The sequence below is a fragment of the Clupea harengus genome, chromosome 2 (genome assembly GCF_900700415.2).
Source record: "Clupea harengus chromosome 2, Ch_v2.0.2, whole genome shotgun sequence".
Lineage (NCBI taxonomy): Eukaryota > Metazoa > Chordata > Actinopteri > Clupeiformes > Clupeidae > Clupea > Clupea harengus.
Genome location: NC_045153.1, coordinates 24181851 through 24202483, shown reverse-complemented (window position 1 = coordinate 24202483; position 20633 = coordinate 24181851). Strand labels below are relative to the sequence as shown.

The 20633-nt window shown below is 45.9% G+C and overlaps 1 protein-coding gene across 1 annotated transcript; it reads right to left on the bottom strand.

Annotated features, from left to right (window-relative positions):
• Positions 1-5968: 5968 nt before the first annotated feature.
• Positions 5969-19986, bottom strand: wnt6b (wingless-type MMTV integration site family, member 6b). The gene is made up of 4 exons (XM_012830297.3): positions 19455-19986; positions 15549-15769; positions 10358-10665; positions 5969-9062 (listed from the first exon to the last, which is right to left on the bottom strand). The coding sequence occupies exons 1-4, from the start codon at positions 19532-19534 to the stop codon at positions 8601-8603; spliced, it is 1071 nt and encodes a 356-aa protein (XP_012685751.1). The 5' UTR covers positions 19535-19986; the 3' UTR covers positions 5969-8600.
• Positions 19987-20633: the final 647 nt, after the last annotated feature.

Genomic DNA, 20633 nt, shown 5'->3' with positions numbered 1-20633 from the left:
TTTGGGAACTAAATGAAGACAGCTAGACCAGTGGCATTTATGAAGAAAAACCACATAATGCAATTCAACCATTGTTGATGGTTCCTGGGAAAAGTACAGCCAGAGACTGAGACTGTGATGGGAAATTGAATGCCCCGCTGGGGACAGGGGTGCTCTGTCTACATGCTATACATGTGAGCGAAGAATTACCACAGTGGCCAATTTAGCTTCAGTCCCAGTTGCATCTCATTTGGGATGGTTCTGCCATTACAGGCATTAAAATGGACATGATCTATTTAAACATCTGGCTGTGATGTTGCAACCTTGAGAGAACAACAACAAAAATAAGGTTCTCATCTGACATGGGCCACTGCCAAAGATATCTGTGGTCAACATTATAACACATTCTGATGTTAATTGTTTCCCAGTGTTCATTTCAGTTATAATAATTTAAAGACAAAATAAAAGCGAGCGAATACGGTCATTGTTTCCCCGAGCTCAACCCTGTGTTCGCAAACCCTGCAGGATTTGAGTTATTTAATAAAGTTATGGCGAGCATACATTTTATTGCTTGCCCATAGAATCTTTATCTGGTCCTGAGCAATGATCCTCAACATAGAGCAGCAGTCATTTGATACCTTTCGAGGACACATGCAAGGAGAGATCTCTGTTTGGGAGAACTTCTCTTCAGAGCCATAACCTTGAGGTTTAGTGTTTTGTTGTTGTTGAATTCCTCCCACTGAAAGTGTGTTGAGTGTTTTAAATCTCTCCTTGACGGTTGAGACAGATTCTTGACAGTCAGCATCACCCAAGTACAAAGTAATCTTTCAATTTGTAACGCCCGAGTCTCCAAAAAGAAATCTGGTAATGATTTTCCCTGACTTGTGACAGCAATTAGCAAAATCAGATATGAAGTGATGTGGCTGACTTTGTGTTGTTTTCCCTGCTAATGACATTTTTCAAAGCTCGGAGTGGGATCTGTCTTTTGTCACGTCAAGCCCATGATCTACTGTACGCCGCATTGGGGGTTTCGGTCATGCACATTATTCTTCTTTCAGGTCACTCTGAATGAGTATTTATGCCCCTAATTACGTCTTTTACAATGGTGGCCAGCCAGGTCAGTCTCAGATGGAGGGGCCTAAATAGTTGAGTGTTGAGAATAATGTTCTCAAATGCAGGTTCTCACTGAGCTCTGGGAAACACTATGGAAACAGGAATAATAGACCCGACCACTGCTTCCCCAACCCTTACAAATTCCAGTCTTGATTATAGCCCTACATACAGCATAAGACTACATACAATATAAAATGTATTTGTAATATTTTTAAGTTTATTTACTACAATGGATAAGATATGGGTTGTAATGCAAAAGTTAAAGCGTGTGTTGTACTCTGGCTTTTCTGAGGGACAACAGGGAGTCGAAGTCGAAGTCGAAGTCGAAGAAGAAGAAGAAGAAGAAGAAGAAGAAGAAAAGGAAGATAAAGAGAGCTGTAGAAGTTAGGCAATTACTAGTGTCTCCCCCAGAAACAATTTTCTAACGTGCAAATACATGAGCAGCAGAAGAGGTGAAACTCTGAGTGAAACAGCACAGACAAGGGGAAAAAGGCATTTCAATTACAGGGACTCCCAGAAGACATGAGGTAATAAGTAACAGCCTGTCTTTAGTGTGGATGAGGATTACCCATACAAGAGAAAGTTTTTGTTCTTCGTTTGAACATCGCCCAGCTATGGGACAATGATATTTCTGAAGGGATATGTGATACAACGAACCGCTAACTGCATTTTAGTATTACCACAGCGCGCAGTGCCTTGAGTAGTCCACTGATTTTGTCACCACAGGAACACTGAAAAAAGGAAATCTGATTTGACAAAACCGCTTTATCTCTAAAACAAATTGAATGGATAAAAACACCACAGTAAAACACAAGACACATCCAAACACACAAAAACCAATATAGCCTACTTAAACAATATAGCCTACTTAAACTGAGAGTTGTCCCAACTTTAACATTTCCTTTCTTAACATTTGGATTAATAGGGCGGAATGTTTTAGCAGATGAAATAGGCGGGGAATCTGGGGAATCAGGATATTTTCAGAATAATGTATTATTTACATTCTACATTCAACACTAAAGACACGGCCTATTAGTCATGAGTCGGCTGCCTATGTAGCCCACACCTTTACTTTTGTACAAAATGACTTTACAGGCCAGGGTAGTGTGTGGCGTGTGTTGTTTTGATATTTCGATAATGGGCAGGAATAGGCGGCTGAAATGGAGCAGAGCGTGGCAACTCTGCCGTGCACCGCCATGTTTATTTACGCACGGAGGACTCGCTTGAGGTCGAGGCTCGAACGCCCCGACGACCTCTGAGATGAGAGAGAAACACGGCGGGTGGAGACGGCGGTAGCCCCCAGTGTGCCTCCTTCTCTGGGTCCGGTGACTGCCAAGCCTCCCATGGACACAGAGCAGAAGAGGCCTCCATCCAGCCACCAGTGCACTCAGCCAAGACCTGATGTAAGAGTTGAGATAGTCTACTATCAATAAAATACATCTCTCAGTTAAAACAATGCTCTTCCTTCTGTGACAAGGCTAAAACGGAATCATACAATTATGACGATGTATGAGTACCTCAAGCATGGAGTTAATAGCTTTTCAGGTATGTTAACAGGACAGAGTGGAATCATGAAGTTCCTGGGTTGTGGACTGCAGGTCTGCAGGATGAAGTTTCAAAGAAAAGCAGAGATTTGGTGGAATAGTGCAAGGGAAAACAGAGGCTCCCTCTACTGGTCAAGTGTGGTTCTACATCCCGTGCTATTGAGGAGGGAGTTACCTCTGGTGTGCGTGGCTCGTTCCTATCCAGGGGGATCCCTGAGACAGGTATTTAGGTACCAGCTGGCTCAGGCACTGAGGAGACCTATTGAGGAAAATCAGAGCGTTGCTTGTTTTCCTTACCGCTGGAATTACTCCTGGGAATCACTAATTGGGTGGAATTATCTGTTTGCTTTTTTTGCTCATTGTGTGAATACACTTGTGTACACAGTCCAGGGGTCTCCACCAAGGTGGCATTCAAGGAGAAATACGTAGATTGAGCTTTGATACAAAATAAAACATGAACACACAGGTGGGTTGCAGCTCACATACGTCACGTGATAGACAACAGAGTGACATGAGACTTAAGGAATACAAACACAGTACACACATACACACGCACACACACTCCAATTGACACCTTGCCAAATACAGTGTCTATACTTGCTTTCTTGCCTTTAAATTGCAAGAAATTCCTGACACTTCAGGACATTTTCTCGGTGGAACAAAAAAAAAAAAGGTCTTGTGACTAAGTGCTGAGTGTCTGAGAAGGATTGGGGTGGCCTCTGTGTGTACATTTGTGTGTCTGTGTGGGTCGGGGTTTGTGCGGTGAGGGACTTAACTGTGGCCGTAGAGAGGGATGCAGCAGCCTGGAGTTTTTCCATCTCACAAATGGCCTCCTGTGAATAATGTGAAACTATGCTGTTTATTCGGACTGGGATCAAATCTAACCCGTGACTGACGCTTTTACTACTTCACCAAAGTGCACATAAACTGGACGTTTCCGGATGGGGGGGGTTGGTGGGGGGGGGGGCAAGAGTAGTGGCCTCGGGGTTTTGTGAGCACACAGGCCGAGGAGACACAGACAGACAAGGGGGGAAAGAGACAGAGGGAGTGAGAGAAAGAGAGAGACAGAGATGGAGAGAGAGATAAATAGATAGGAGAGAGAGAGTATATGTCATCTACTAAGAATAGGATGTTGAAAGATGAGAGGGAAAACAGGGGTGGGAGATAGAGATCTGTGGACTGGACACTGAAAAGCATTGAAAACAACAACAAAACTTCTTAAGGTGAGCGGTTTGGGGGGGTCATGGAGATGAAGGTGAAGATAGTCAGAGGGCAACAGAACGAGGTCTTCATGGTGAGGCAGCTGGACACTGTGAGCTGACCTGACAAGTCAAAGCACTACCTAACCACAGCACAGGAAGACCACATGGGATAGTGAAGGTCACGATGAGGGACAGGCTCCAGGCTGTAAGACCTCTGAGAATCCCAGGACCAATGCAAGTCCCTGAGTGGTGGGATCCCCCTCGGGTCCTTAGCCTCAGCACTGAGTGGAGCATCCTGGAGACCAGAGACCTCTGCTGTGGCTCCTGTGAAGCGTGGAACCGTGAAAAACATGGACAGCCTGTTCAAACAGCTCCATCTTGTGTTTGAAAACCAGAATGAGGAGGCCCTCTTCCAGGAGAGTTTGGTGTGCTCCTGGGGGATTTCATACCGTCAAACCATTTCATAAACACTCTACCAACGAGCGGCTGCGTGACTAGACAGCCCGCATTTGATTGAGGACAAAGGGCTCAATTTACATCAGGGAATTCCAGCGTGGCACACACACGCAAACAGTATTACTTGTTGACTTGGACTCGAGTGTTCCCAAAGCTTTTGTTTTATGGCTGATACAAACAAGAAAAGAGAAAAAAAAGCACTAAAGTCAAAATAAGAACAATCCCCTTTCCCCAACCCCAGAGACCTGCCAGATATGATAGTTAATCACTGCGCTTTAATGGCCACCAAAAGAGCCAAAATATATGTTTATCCAATGAAAGAAATGGTGCAAGTAATTACATTATTTACTGAGTGCTGCCGTTAAGTCAGAAGGGCCCCCTTTTAGCCTCCACACGCCACCACTGAACTTCCATCCCCTCCGGCTCGCCTCACAAAATATCATTGATTCATCCCAACACGCGATGCTCCGTAAGAATGGAGGTTAACACTCAGGAGGTTGTAATTAGAGTGATTACCCTGCCAGATAAAATCTGATGCTGGGTTTAAGCACAAGTGGAAATTTATGAATAGATCCACCTTGTGTAAGCAACTCTATTTAGATAACGACTAGTTGTCAGAACCGGAGGCACAGATATCAGGTTGCCAGCAGAAGGCTCCCCCCACCCCCCTGCCCCCACCCCTCTGTTTCTCTTCCTCCCTGCATGAACTCTGTGACTGTTTGCATGAAGGTAGCCCACCTACACCGAGAGGCCTCACAAACAATAAAAAAGAGGGATGAAGACCCATTGCTATGCTCCTACTGCTGAAGCTTCCTGACTGGAACTCTTTTGTTGTTTCCAAAAGTCACATAGTTTCCCCCCCCCCCCCCCCCCCCCTCAAGTCTGAAAACCGACACATAAAAAACCGCAATCACCTACTTTTTTAAAGCAGCTGATTTTTGGCAAAGCAAGACGTTTGGGACAGTCAAACACAATGACAAACTGTATAGCATGAAATGGACAGCCAGGGAGTTCATGACTTCTGAAGAATGTCCTCGCTTTCAGGCAGACACAAACAAACATGCACTCCCCCCACCCCCACACACTTTCACCCAGGGGTCTCCTTTGTCTTCGTATGATAATCAGACGCTACCTGGAGCCAGCCATTGGCCCCCCCCTTGATTGATCCGAGGAAACGAGCGTCTGCCCGGTGACATACATCCACTTACAGTGGCAGCCCTTCATTAGACCTGTGTGTTTTACAATCAAGCAGGCAAAGACAGACATCTCCAAATACAGCACATTCCTCAGGCAGTGTGGAAAAGTACACCTCGCCGCTCGAAACGCAGAGGCGGCCGCATTAATACAGGGGCTTCTATAAATCTATCCACTGTCTGTGGAGCTGCAATGGCCTTCGCCTTCGGAGCTATGCCTCCATCGCCGCCGCCGCCGCCACCACCACCACCGCTTCAGCAGAGCGCTCTTGGCGCTTTCACTGTCTGTAGCCTACCTCTGTCTTCAACACTTGTTGGCTCTGCCGACCGAATTCCTGGAAAATATGAACCTGTGCCGACTTGCAAAGGCTCAAACTAATACAGAGAAAGTCTTTTCCAACAGCATAAATAACTCAAAACAACACCTTTTTTCTGCGGAGTGGCAAAAGGATATACTTGAAGCAGAAGTGTCAGAAGTTTCTTTTTCTTTTTTTTTTTTTTTTTTTTGGTCTAAATTGCCATTGGAAGCGTCTGAGGTGAAAGCCACTCAGCCTTGACCCAGTCTGAAGTCAACCAGTTGGAATAACACTTACATGATATGTTTGAGGTGGATGGAGGGAAAGAGTGACATAAGTCCTACGGAGTCCTCTCTATAAATAGACCCGGTTTGAAAAAGTTATTATCTTTGAGATCAATCTCCAATCTGCTTTCGCTCTAGCCCATTGTCCAGTGTCTGCTATCGACCTTGAAGGCTGCAAGAACCAAAACAAACCAGATGTAGCAAGAGTGCATCACGTTTCGAGTACAGAACAGTTGACTTTTATTAAAGCTTTGCATAGTAAGCTCAAAAGAACTCACTTTGTCATGTTTTAACCCCCTTTTTCTACACACGAAACTGCGACAATTTGTAACAGCTGGAAATGATAACATCTTGTAGTTAATATCTACGTTTGAGTTTTTCTTCTTGGTTGTGTGTCGGAACAGTCCATTTCAACATCCAAACAAATGGCCTTCAAGTCCCCATAAATCATTCCGAAACATTTTAAAAGGACAAACATTGTGTAGAAGCTTTGTAGAAATTGTTCCCACAATCAAAAAAGTCAAAACAAAATAAACAAAAAGTATCCACTTAGAAAATAACACCATCCATATTACAATGCTCCAAGCGAGTACTTGGGGAAGAAAAACAGCTAGAACTTGTTTAATGCCAGTTTCCTTGCAATGTTACGTGAGGCATTTTACATAGAAATGATAGACAGTACATGACACATCAGTGTAATTAGTTAGTGCCAGATAGCACTAGCAGATATTACCATTACTGTACATGAACTATATGCCTACATGTCTGTGTGCAGCAAATTGGGCTGGTCGTCTCTGGTGGAGAACCTTATTACCCATTTAGACTTGCATCCGTCTCATGTCTCAAGTAAGAAAGGGTTGTGCTTATTTTTAGTAGTTTATAAAAAAGGCACATGGTAGGGAAGACCGGGTTCATGTTTTCATGCAGAAATGTCACTGTGATGTGCATAATGTCACTGGGGCTGTCACTGGTTGATTAATATGGACTGTTGGGGAATGGAATCCACATAAATACTGGCGCTGTATGTTTTTAATGTCATGGCAACAGTCTTATCCATGAGCCCTCTAGCTAGGAATCATTCAGTAATAAAACATCATGGCACTGAGCTGTTGCAACGTCATCTTGTTTTTATGATGCTTTTCCATTTTGTTATGCCCACTGAACATTATGGAACCCAAGAGATCTTCATTTGTTCAGTGTCACAAGAACATAATCGCATCCTCACACCCGGTGATATCGTTTTCCAGATATATATCAGGATTGACATACAAAGAGAAATGAAAAGCAGCTGTCTGAGAAGATATACTGAAGGAGAACTGCTGAATAGATCTCACAGAAGACAAGGCTTTTTATCTTCTATAAACACTCAAACAGGGGATCTTTGGTCTGCTGGGGTCACATAGTAACAATATAGTATTGCCATGGATTGGCATAATAGTCTTGACTGGAGTATCAATAAAGCTATGGTAAGTTGTCTCATCATGGCATCCTGTTCTAGAACTACATGAGAGAGAAACCGCATCCTACTCTTTCAGAATCCACATGGTTTGAACCTGACTGGCCGGCCTGAACAAAACTGAGTATATGTTCCACTGAAAGTGCATATTATCATTAAATAACTGAACCAAAATAGAAAAATAACTCATATAAAGGAATGTTTCAACTTGTAGTCTGCTAATTGTTTCTTTATGTTTTTTTTTTCAATTTACAAAACTACGTTTAGTATAAAAGAAAGTTTACATATGATTTATATAACTCCTATATTCAAAGTGCTTCTGAAGAAGATGGTAGGCATGTTCCTCATTAGTATGAGTAGTCTTATTGCTTATAAAGGTTTATAAATAACAGTCTTGGGGGGGGGGGGGGGGGCAAGCCTCTCAACATGCACATAGTGGTGCATTTTTGCTCACAATCACCCCCATATCCCTTTTTTCCATTATTCCATTATGTGCTTTATCAATAGGCTTTACTAGCAGAGACCATGTCCACAAACGACATAAACCCAATCTCTGTTTCTCTCTGGGAACCGTCCATCTAGCTCTGGCCAGTGCAGAGCTGTTCCCACATCGTCACCGCGGAGCCACGGGAGCCGCTGTCCCCGTTCTCAACACTGTGCCGATGAATCAGAAGGCCAGACAGTTTCTGCAAGTCTATGCAGAAGTCGCTTACTAGCGAAACCCTCTTCATTTCAAGTTAGTCATCATGGGGGGGGGGGATCTCAGGGATTTCTCAATCGGGTGAGTTTCCGCTGAAACTAGATAGGGAGCCTCACGCTATGCTGAGTCAGACCTCCGCCTGGGCCAGGCCTGAAGAGGGACCAACTACAGCATGTGTTGGGGTGTTGGGTGACGCTTCGGGTTTTTTTTTGTTGTATTTTATTTAATTTTTTTTAAATCCAGCATTCACACGGCTATATATCAGAGAGCCTGGGGTTCATGAGAGCTACTGAGGGCTTAGATCCAGACTCCGTTGCCGGGGCTTTTTTGGGGGTTCAGGGGTGTAGGCGGGTGGTAGGTTAGTGGTTTGGAGGGTGCTAGTGGCACAGGCTGAGCTCCTTGCGCACCAGACACTTCTTGCACTGCACCACGCAGCACCAGTGGAAGCGGCAGAGGCAGTTCTCCTCGAAGACCACCGTCTCCTCACGGTAGCCGCGCTCGCAGCAGAGCAGGTCGCAGCCGCTCATGTCCATGGCCGTGCTGTTGCACATGCGGCCGCGCGTGCCTAGCGAGCCCGTCTTGCGGTTGGGCAGGCAGAAGTCGGGCGACTCGGCGGAGTAGATGAGGTCCTGCTTGTCCGGCGGCTTGATGTTCTGGCCCACCGGGATGAGGGTCTTGCCGTCGTTGCCGCCCATCACCTTGGAGGCGCCGTTGAAGCGCTCCAGCAGCCGGTCGCCCACCTCGCGGAAGTGGGGCATCTTCTTCCAGCAGGTGCGCAGCGTGCAGGAGCCGGACAGCCCGTGACACTTGCACTCGGTCCGCATGTAGTTCCTCACCGCCTGTTTTGTGCAGAGACACAGAGAAGAGAGAGAAGAGAGATAGATTGGGGAGATAATAGCAGACGCTATTCCGAAGGAATTTCACCATCCCCCCTTCCACCCCGTCGCTTTCCCCTCCCTGCCTCCCTCCCACCCTCTCACCCCATCCACACCCCTTGCCTCTGGGCGTCCTTCAGCTCACCAACCATGGAGTCGAATAAGAGCTTGCGCCTTTATATCGGTCTTAATTATGCTCTGCTCTCTTTGACAGAGACATTTTCAAGTTACAATGGGGGGTGGGGGGGTAAAAAGGTGGAAATAATCCAAACCCAAATGCTCCATGACTCACCCCCCTGCCCCCGTGTGCCACACCCCTCCCACCCACCTCTTCACCTGAGGGTGACCCCTGCTGACAAGCAGGCTTTAAGCCACAGAGACAGTGACCTGGCCTGCGATGAAGAAATACTGACACTCCAGAGCACACTGGAGTCCTTGGCAATTTAAGCCCAGGACGTATAATTAACACCCAAACTTGAAAGACCAGACATCCTCCACAGATAAACTCTTAAAATTAAAAGGCCAAACAATGCTAGGAACATGCCTGTGAGGGCTGCAAAGAGTGTGAGGCGCGCAATTGTTTTTTATTTCAGTGTCATGATTCTTGTTAAGGTATTGGTTTACCATGTAAAACACATAGCTACCAGCAATGCAGGATAGTACAATAGAGGCTTGAATGTTTAACATGCCGAACAATTCCTTTTGTGTCACAAATTACTTGAGGTAATTTCCTCCCCCCCTTTTTCTTGTTCGCAATAACACAACTTGTTTTAATCTTATTTCATTACGTTTTTTTTTATATAATCATACAATTACATAAAGCAAACGTCAAAATAAGGATGATACTCTCCAAGCAATGTCGTGCAGCAGAGCATGTTTTCCAAATATCCAGTCAATGCCAAAATGAATCCAAGAGATTTCCTGGCCATCCCTTACCTGTGCTCTTGAAGTGCCCTATCAGTTCACTTAGGCGTGACTATCCGAGGAGATCTGTGCAGGTAATGCAACACACAAGGCTGTACATGTAACACCTATGCTTCAATGCAAAAAACATTCTCCCCACAGATTTGCTGAGTGTTCAAAAACAACCTGGAGCTATAACTCAACCTAAAAAGCTGACACACACACAGACGCAAGTCTCCCCATCTGCCTGGGAAAACGATGGTGCCTGACTGATTTTGAGGTATCTTTTTTTTTTTTTTTAAGAGAGAGAAAAAAGAAGACAAAACAGAAAAGCACTTGAAAGCTTTTCACCGTACCAGACGTCCTGCCTCATTGTTGTGAAGGTCGATGAGGGTCCTGATGTCGCTCTTGCCTTTCTTCCTCTTGGCGTCCATGAACTGCTTAGACTTCTCGTAGCCGAACTCCACGTCGTCACCGCAGCCGCCCCACTCCCACTTGACCCCCTCGGTGGTGCCGCCGGGGACGGCGGGGGGGCGTGGGGGTGCCCGGCTCCGGGTCGCCTCGCAGCCACACTGCAGCAGATCGCCCATGCTGCAGGCCTGCGTCACAGTGTGTGTCACGCCTGCCGCCGTGATGGCGTACACAAACGCAGTCTCCCGGATGTCTGATGGGAAACACACGCACACGCACACACACACACACACACACAATCACCCACCCACCCACCCGCACGCACGCACACAGAAACACAGCGGGAAAATCAGACAGGGCCTCTCCACAATTCACTTAGGACAATGACTGTGGTTGACATTGGGCGCTGATACGCGTGGCATGTCTGATAGTCCACAGCTGCCGGGCTATTTCAGTAACAGACCTCACCAGCCCCAGAGCCCAGATCCACATAACAGCAAAAACAAACTTAACGGGTTTTATGTGGAATAACAATGTAACCCCCAGAACCCATCTCTCAAAAGCTCTCCCTCACAAAGCTCTCATTCTCTGGCACTTTAAGTGAAACTCCAAGTGACATTTCACACTTGGAGAGCGCTGTGAGCAAACCAGAGACAGAGAGAGAGAGCAAGAGAGAGGGAGGGACAGAGAGAGAGAGACAGAGAGAGAGAGAGAGGGACAAAGAGAAAGGGAGAGAGAGATGGCAGTTAGCAGCCCATTGTGATGCAGTTGAAATGAATGACTTTTATTTTGCTGGAGCTGGAAGACATGAGCGTGCAGTCACTGCCGAGGCCGCTGCCAATTCCATATCGCATGATTCAGTGAATGGGATTCATTAGGACTAGTGAAACGGAATCGGTGCCGTGCGAGAGGCTGCAGACCAGCACTTACTCTGATATTAATCCCAGCTGTCCGTCTGCACACCCACTGATGTCTCCATGCAAGGCAGCATATGTGTGTGTGTGTGTGTGTGTGTGTGTGTGTGTGTGTGCATACATATGTGTGTGTGTGTGTGTCTGTGTGTGTGTGTATGTGTGTTTGATTGTAAGCAGCCTCTGACAGCCCCTAGTTTGAACACCTGAACACACCTGTGGTCCTCTGGTGTGCATTAAGCCCACTGAGTGGGGCCTGTGGGAGAGCTGCCCCGGACCCACAGATCACAGCCTTGTCACATGCCTTTCGTTTGCCTGCAGTTGTTTTTTCTGGAACACACACTTGTTTTGAAAAGAAAAGAAAAAAAAAACACTGTGAAAAAAAAAAAAAAAAAAACAACATTGTGTAAACGTTTCCCCACCCAGTCCAAAGTGACTAGGAGTTGAGTCGACCCTTAACGGTCTTAACGCGACGCTAGTGCATTTGGCCGTCCCCACAGCGCTCCTTCCCTGGCATCCCAGGCTCCGCTAAGACTCCTCACCGGCGCAGATAAAAACGTGTGCGTGGAGAATACAGACGAGGTGATCGCTCTGGAACGGCGCGCTGGGCCTAACCGAACACAGTCACTGGGAGCGGCACTGATCAAACGCTTTGAGCATCTCGCTATTTTTGAAAAAGAAGAGAGGCCTGCCTTAACAGCCCATAATGTGTCTGCTCTCTGTCCAGGGTAATTCGGACCACATGCATGAGGAATGTATCGATAGCTCTGATCACGTCGAGGGCCCATCCCGTGAACTCACTCGCATTCTTTTAAGGGGCAGGCGGCAACTGACAGATGAATCCAGCCGACATGAAGAGGTTCTTTGTAGGAAGGCACAATGAACAGAGAACAGTACAAAAGCAAAACACTTTATTTTTTATCACGACTGAATTCTTTATTATATCTCTGGGCTTGAATTGCGGACCCAATTAGCTTAATGTCTGCATTGAGACGCTGAGAAGTTGTGAGGGAGGTATATGAAAATGCTCATCCACTCACCTTCCTTTTTTATACTTTCCTCCGAGACACAAATTCCGAAAAAAAATTCTGCCTCTGCCTGTGTCTGGGCCTGCCTGAGATAGGACCTGATGCCAGAAGGGGCTTCTGGAAGAATTAGCAAAATATTTTTTAATGCTTCAATCTTTGAATCAATGATGCATGGGTGTGCAGGTTCAAAAGGATGAGCGGAGAGAGAGCGAGCGAGCGAGCGAGCGAGCGAGAGAGAGAGAGAGAGAGAGAAAGAGAGAGATGGGGCCTCTCTGCTTGCAGAGAGCGGATGGCACCTGACGGCTGTGAATAATTTTGATTGATTTATTTTGCCTCCATGCGCTGCCGTCGGAGCGGGGGCTTCACCCCTTCTCCCAGCGCTGATGCAAGGATCCTGTTGCATACCTGACAGCCACATTCATTAACTCGACATGCACAGGGGGTGGCGCGAGTAATCCCCCAAATATGTATCCTTTACACAGTTACTCCGGTAAACACACATTCCAGTGGGTGTCTCGTCGAGCTCCAGCATTCGGAGGGTGACGTGTTAATTGTTTCGTTACAGTCAGTCCACTGATCCCGTTAAAATTCTCCTGTCCATCACGCGGAAGGGCTGTTCGCCACAACCTATTCATCAGACGGAGACGCGTATAAAAACACTCTTCACTCCCTAAAGAAGAATGAAGGGGGGGGGGGGGGGGGAGAATAAAAAGGTTTTCTTTTTTTATGTTCTGTGGATTTGCATGGCTCATACGTGCAGGTGTGAAACAGGATTGCGGAGATAGATGATAAGCTTAAGTCCTGAAACAACTGTCTTTCCCCAGGGGAGAGCTGTGTATTTATTCTACAACAGCATTGTGTTACCTGATACAACCCAGCCCCTGCCCTGGCTACCCCCTAGCCCTCTCCCACTTCAAAAATAGAGGAGCCCGCTATCCGCACCACTGTATGTTACAAATACAAAACACATCTGCTACACAAATGGCCTATCTGTGGTGAGACGAATCAGGGAGATTTACAACTGAGCGACGACGGGATCTCCAAAAAATCTCAAAATGCAGACATTTTAGATTAACTACAGGCGTTTTCAATTGAAGGAATTCAGTTAAATAACTCTCCGCAGAACTATAACTCAGATACTTGTGTTCCTCACGTTGTCGTTTGGCCATTGTATTTCTAAAACCCTTTGAATAGCCCATCACATTCAATAATCAGTGTATTCATGGGATTGTTAACTGAGGGAATGTCACATTTACATACAAAGGCTAGGACGAGTGCAAAGTTGTTCTCCCAAGAGCAATGCAAGTCAGAGATGAAAAAAAAGGAATGAAAAAGAAAATCCCAAACCTCAAAAACCCCAGACAATTCAACGCCTGCAAACACTAACCGACAGAGAAACAGACAGAAGCAACAACTGCTCTGAAGAAAGAACTAATGCTCTGCATTCCTGAGGTGACAATACAAAATTGCAGAGGCTGCGTTATTATGATTATTTTTTCTAATTAGGACCGCACATTATCTGCGAGCATTTCTAATTACTCCACTACAAGCCCCAAGACAGCATGCTTAAGCAGCCGAGGGGGCTTCCAGCAAACCTTGGCATTAGGGGCCCCTCCCTTGGGCCAAGACAACAGCTTTGGTTTATATATTTGAATAGAGGAAGAAAATAGCCCCCAGTTATTTTTGCAGTGGGAGAAATATTCAAGCCACTCTTCGCAGCACGGCTCCCACACCAGGAAGTAAACCTGTCTTTGCAAGCGATCTCTAGGCTGACACGTGGTCATTACAGGTACATCTTGGTAATTGTAGTAAATACTTCAAAACAGTGGAGCACTTAGCCCCCTCCTAAAGACACAGAGGAATTTATGATTAATTTCCATTGTGAGGAAGGAGACATCTCTGTTGTTTCTTTTTGCTTTTTGGGAGGCGGGGGGGGGGGGGGGGGGGGGGGCTTGCAGGACAGGGGGTTTGGCCAGAGCAGACAGTGCGTGTCATGTTGCAATCCGTGTGGAAACACGTCTCTACTACAAGCGTGGCAGTCGGTGCGGCCACATCTATGGATCTGAATTAGCGCGACGGATTTGTTAGTCAGGCTAGTGTGGCAGCATAGTGGATGGGCCGGGTCCCCGACCTGGTCAGACAGCTGCCTGCTCCTGGGGCATGCCAGGCACACTGATCAAAGGAGTGAGAAAAAGAGAGAGAGAGAGAGAGAGAGAGAGAGAGAGAGAGAGAGAGAGAGAGAGAGAAAGAAAACACTCTGCCCTCTGCTGGCAGCCACCAACAACACAACACAACAACAACACAACACAAACATTAACAGGCAGCAGAGACGCAAAGCCATCGGAAAACGAACACGCGATCCCCTCTAATACTCATCCTTCCCTCCGACAAACCAAAATGTGCCCGCAGAGTGTTTTGCCAGTGGTGATTACAGGCTTGGGCAGGGACCATGTGGAGCTATGTGACTCCGCAAGTGTAATACATCCCTCATCATAAGCACAATGCCGAGGTTCCTTTAGTCTGCAAATCTTTAAACGATGTACTCGCATGCATTTCCAATTAAGGGTACTAATGGCTTATTGCAGCGATGCGTTCAATTATGGTGCTTTTGCTGGCACTTTCAGTATATGATGAATACCTCGTCTGCCGTTAAATCATGGGTTATGAAACAAGCCAATAGACAAAGTTTACAAAACAGAGGATAAAACTGTGCCACTTAAAGACACTCGCGCACACACAAGACTCTCATTGTCAGGCTACAAAGAATGGGGCCTATGAATCAAAGCCGTCAACAGTGAGGAGATGGGGGTGGGGGGTGGTAGTGAAATAACTGCAGCGAGCCGCAGGCCCAGCATTACTTTTATTAGCCTCTTCAAAGGCCCCAAGAGATGCACGAGATCACTGATTATGCAAGGCAATTTGGGTGATCATTTTGAGAGTGCAATCTGTGGGAGACGACAAGCAGTCAAGTGAAAATTTGTCTCTCAGACAACAGCTGGCCTTGTTCTGCAGCACACAGACCTAGGAACAGACTTGGGAGTTGAAGTGAGGGCACTGGACTCACTGAGTCTCAGGGGTCAAGGGTTCAAGACTGCGGTGGTACCGGGAAAACCACTACCATGAGTGCAATTCACTCCACCAACAGTCAGTACGGTGGAGAGGGAGTTCTGTTTTATCCACGCAGACAGGCAACTCACCTTGTTGCAGGATTTTGCCAAAGTACTTGTTCTGGCTGGTGCAATTCCAGCGGCGAAAACGAAACTGGTACTGGCATTCCCTTACGCCCAGCTTGGCGCCCTTGGCGACCTCGTTGACGATCTCTGGCTGAGTCTGGCACAGCTCTGCCTGTTTGCCGGCCAGCCGTTTGGTCTTCCTGCAGATGCTGTTGGGGTCCATGACCAGCGGACTCCCCACTGCCCTGTGGGGAAAAACACAGCAGGTTTACTGGCATGCTGTATCCTCCCTCGAAGAATAACACAGGGGCGAAAAGTTTAAGTTTCACACACGAGTGGAATTCATTGGACTTCCTGCACGTAGTAATACTCGCAGTCTGCCGCTCAAGGTTATGATTTTTTTTTAATAAATCCCATTTTTCTATGAATAAAACACAACAAAACATTAGCAATAAAGGACCACTCCTTTTGAACAGGCGGGGATAACATATAAGGAGAGAATGCCGCATGCTAATTGCTGGGTTTCTTCAAAAGCGTTGAGAGACGAATGTTTACACTTGGGTAAATTGTTTATTTCAAGTCTTAATGGCAGTGTAGGCCTCAGGTCCAAGACTCAGAACTCTTGCCAGAGCTTCCCATGACAGTTGACTATGATGTAATGTGAGAATAGCGCTACACTCCAATTCTGTCTATTTAATAACGTTTGTATCGGACTAAAGTTCGGCTGATGGGATTTGTGCATTCACTTTTTATCTTTATAAAGCTGTCTGTGGGAGCGGGGCTTTGTGAGAATACCTCATTGCTTTTCACTCACCCCTGTCAGGGCTCATCTTTCAGACTAATAGCATTCATCTGCCGCGTGAGTTTGTTTTAAGAAGTCACCCCAACACTCTTGCCAATCCCTACCACGGCGGTCTGATAAGAAATATGAGACACGAGATAGCTGGTTTTTAAAAAAAGTGATGCATCCCATCTTGATTAGTCAAATACTTCACTTAAACAAAGCCATTTATATACCGGTGCTCTCAAGTCACTAGACACTTAAAATAAGCACTCGTTCTATGTATCCTGTACAGCGATATTTAATGGAGCCAAGCATTCCGGGAGTACAAGAAAGGGCCCTGAACAGGCAGAACACACAATAACAACCTGCCATAATATGGATGACTCTGTGCAACCTCCTCACAGTGAGAACAGACATCTTCTCCCTGGGGCCGCAGTCCTTACGACTTTTGGATAGAGGCTTCCTCCTGCCACTTATTGACAATATATTGACAATGTTTCCATGGAGACCCGGGAGAAGAGGAAGATATCTCGGGCAGGCATGACGGCACTCTTGCACATGTCTCAATCCAAGCCCCAGTGTGATTAGGACATGCAGATACAATACTTAGCAGCCGCCCAGCACCTTTAGAAACCAATGATTATCTGATGTGTCATGGTCTCCAAACCTGCACAAATCTCGGTGCCAAGATCCCGGCTTTGAAACTGGCTCTTAAAAGCTGCTCACGAATTGTGGAACCATATTTTACAGCGGGAGGTGTAGACTCGTAAAAAAAGCAGACTGTGTTGGACACCATTTCTGCCCCAAGTCCTGTTTCATTGTAAGAGAGAGGCTGAGAGGCAGACACAGCTTTCTGAGGAAAGGCTTGAATATCATAGAGGATGTCGGAGCACTGGCAGGGATGTGTGTGTGCGGTCAGAGTATGGTTTTCAGCGATATGTAGATGAAGATATTTGTCTGTCTCAACCACCCAGAGCTCCAGCTATAATCAAAACCAGTCGTGACCCAGTAGGGACCCTGGGAGGATCAGAACTCGATGGATGTGCCTACCGCAAGCTGAGAGTCTAAGCACAAGCACAGAGACGGCGACCTTGTACTCCAGATAAGACATCCATCTATCTCTGTTCGCTTTGACTTCCTCCTTTGTATTTTATCGGTGCCAGTAGAGCTCGAGATAGGGCCTAATCACAACACAAACGAGGATGTACCATCAGTGTGCAATCAGGAAGCAACTAAAACAGCAATATCACGCATGAAATCATAAAAATAATACAAGGCACAGACTAGAATAGAAGAGGGGCCGGAAATTATGATTAAGAAAAGCCTAATCCAAACAATCAATTCAAAAGCTCTGTGATTCAGACGACTCGAGATGAGCCGTTTCTACGGCCCAAGGACCTCGGGTTACATTATGAATTGCCCGACTACAGATAAGTCCCTTTTCACTTTGAGAAAAGAGTGAATTTCATCCTCCTTAATCCCCAAAGTATGCTGGATATGAAGTCAGTCACGACAGGGCTGGAACATAGGAGAGTGGCTTGGGTTAAGTCCTGTGGTCTGTGGCTCGGGGCCATGGGACAATCTCTGCTCGAATCCGACACTAAATCAAGTGACTGGAACCTCGACGCTGCACGACACTGATGCGTGGCTGCTGTCCGTCACGGGCGAGCCTGGGAATGAGCGTGGACAGGGGGGAGGCACTTGGGCTCGGAGTGACATCCAAGCGTCTGGGAAGCCAGAGGAGGCCACATGCTCTGCGGTGAAACACTGTAAGTGCACGGCCTTCGCCAAGCCCTGTCACTCGATCTTTATCTGATCCAATCTCTGCTGTCCTTGATTGGAACTCTCGTCCTTCTCCCCCACCCCCATCACCCCAAACAGCAATCCAATTTTAATGCTGAAAAAGAAGAAGAAAAAAAAGAACATTCTGCTTTTCTGAAATCTGTGCGAACAGCACTGGGGCTAGTATGAAGGTGGCATGGGGCAGGTGATGTGTTGACTGGACCGAAGGTGGTGGTGTTGTGGGCGGTTACATGCACGCTTGACTGGGTAGGCTCACAGCGGCAGTTGCACGTGCACGGCCACACAGAGGCACACCTGTTGGGTACAGACCTGGCATGTGGCCAGTGGTTGACCCCAGACACTCTGGAGGAGGAGGAGGAGGAGGAGGGTCTTCCAGAATCTCACACAGCCCTTTGCCTCAGTTCTATATACAAAGGTCCATCTCAGGATGTTTTCATCTCTTCCTATTCAAAAGACTGTGTGCAATCTGGCAAAGGCCGTTAGCACGGACATCATGCCAGTGTTATCTGAGCTAAAGTCAAATGATGCCTGGTCCTTTGAAACTGCTCTTGGCTTTTCAAAGTATCAGAAGCGTTTGGTTAGTTTAATGCTGGTGTAACTTAATGTGCAAATTAGAAAAGACAATGTACGGCTTTAATTGGTCTGTTACCAAGCCGTCGGGTTTCGGTCCCATTTGACTTCATGCATGTCAGACCGCGAATTTAAGATTGTTTTATGACGACATCCATCGCCTGAAGGTCCACCTAGAATTCCAACTCTGACCTCCTAATTTCTCTGCTTTTTCACAAACAATAACTCACTCCACTCACACTCTACTTCTTGACTGAATCCCTGCAACTTCATGTTTCATTCATAAAATAGCTATTTGTGTCGCATTTGTGTGTGTTTACAAAATGAAGCCGTGAGACAACTAACTATATTTCAAGTCTGAGCACACTGACAATGAAAATACACACTCAAATGGCGTATTAGATTGTAAACGTGTAAACAGCACAAACGTCCTGTCATGACAATGCAACCACATTGATCCACTTCCCAGTGCTTACACTGTTCAAGGCGTTAAGTAAATTGAAGTGCAGGGTACGGTCTAAAATTTGATATAAAGACAGGTACTATCTGACATTAATAATGCTACACGATGGCTGGATGGCACATTTTATCGTGACTAACAATATGCTAGCGTTTTACTTATCGTTACAGCAATGCAAACGTGGGTTGACCACTAAACCACTAGCACCATACATTTTCATTTATTCCATATTAAACAAGGACACTGGAATTCTGGTGAAATAGCCTACATAGCTGTTAGCACATGTCAAACGTGTTTTTGCAGGGTAACTTACCACCACAATCCGATTATGTTAACCGGACAAAGGAGAATAAAAAACAGAGCAAGCTGTGTTCGGGAGAGTGGAATCATCATGACGAAAGTGAAAATATTCCTTCTACTTCAAATTTAAACAGGAAAAAAAAAATCTAATCCCATATGTGTGTCCAAACGTTTGCTTCCTGTAGAGTTGTTGAAGTGTGGAGGATTTTTCAGCACCCCCGCAAATTGCATGGAAAGTCCACTGAACTTCTTGGGTTCATCACTACGGTTCGGTTACCCAGCGAGGACAGTGGCAACATCCGTGCTGAAATTGCTAAACGTCTTCATTGCTCATTCTCTGCCAGACGAGTTTTTCGAAGCGGGGAATATTAAGAGGAACTCTCCTTGAAGTGACACAAGCGCGTCCTGACTAAACTCCCAAATTCCAATACCAAGGCGATTTCAATCTGCCAGAAGGATACGAGAGCCCGAGGGGATGGAATGCAGCCAGACCTCGGGCAACACTTGGGTAACAAAGAATATCTATATGAACTGAACAGATTCCGTGAGGAATTTTTTGCTTCAACTTTTAAATATTTAAAAATGAAAGATTATGACATGCATTGCCATGTGCTCCCTTGAGCAGTGGCATACTGCGTCTAGGAGGGGCGGCAAAAGTCTTAGGCAGATACAGGTGTCAAGAACAATTTGACTTGTGGCACACACGTTCTCAAGCACTTTTCCAGCCTTCAACAGCTCTTATTTTCTCTCAGTACCAAATGCCCTCATCACCCACACGGCGTGACGTTGCTAAGGGCAAAGTCAAATCCTTAATGTCACTCAGAAGGAATGAAAGAAAGCAAGAGGAAGAATGCCTCGCCTTGAAGGATAAGAAATCTTGAAAAACTGAGAAAATGAAATACCTTATTTTCCGTTACGATTTATAATGTATTGGTATTTTAAGTTGTTTATAGCAGCAAATTTAGAGTAAAATTGGTGAATATCGTGTTAATTCTTACCTCAATTGCACATATCTGGAAATAGTTGACATACTAATCTGGAACAGAGCATCTGTTTTGGAAAAATGGTTGGAACACAATCGATGTATTCTAAACTTTTCAGTACCATGAAATGAATCTCAGAATGTGCTGGCCATAAACATTTTTAAATAGAAGTTATCTGGATATTCTGCTTTTTGTCGTTGAATACATGT

Excerpts from the sequence above, each read along its gene's own strand:
- wnt6b (XM_012830297.3), bottom strand. The coding sequence starts at position 19,534 with ATGATGATTCCACTCTCCCGAACACAGCTTGCTCTGTTTTTTATTCTC. Across the intron at positions 15,770-19,454 it reads AACATAATCGGATTGTGGTG|GGCAGTGGGGAGTCCGCTGG; the intron begins GTAAGTTACCCT and ends TTTTCCCCACAG. Across the intron at positions 10,666-15,548 it reads TGGCAAAATCCTGCAACAAG|ACATCCGGGAGACTGCGTTT; the intron begins GTGAGTTGCCTG and ends GTTTCCCATCAG.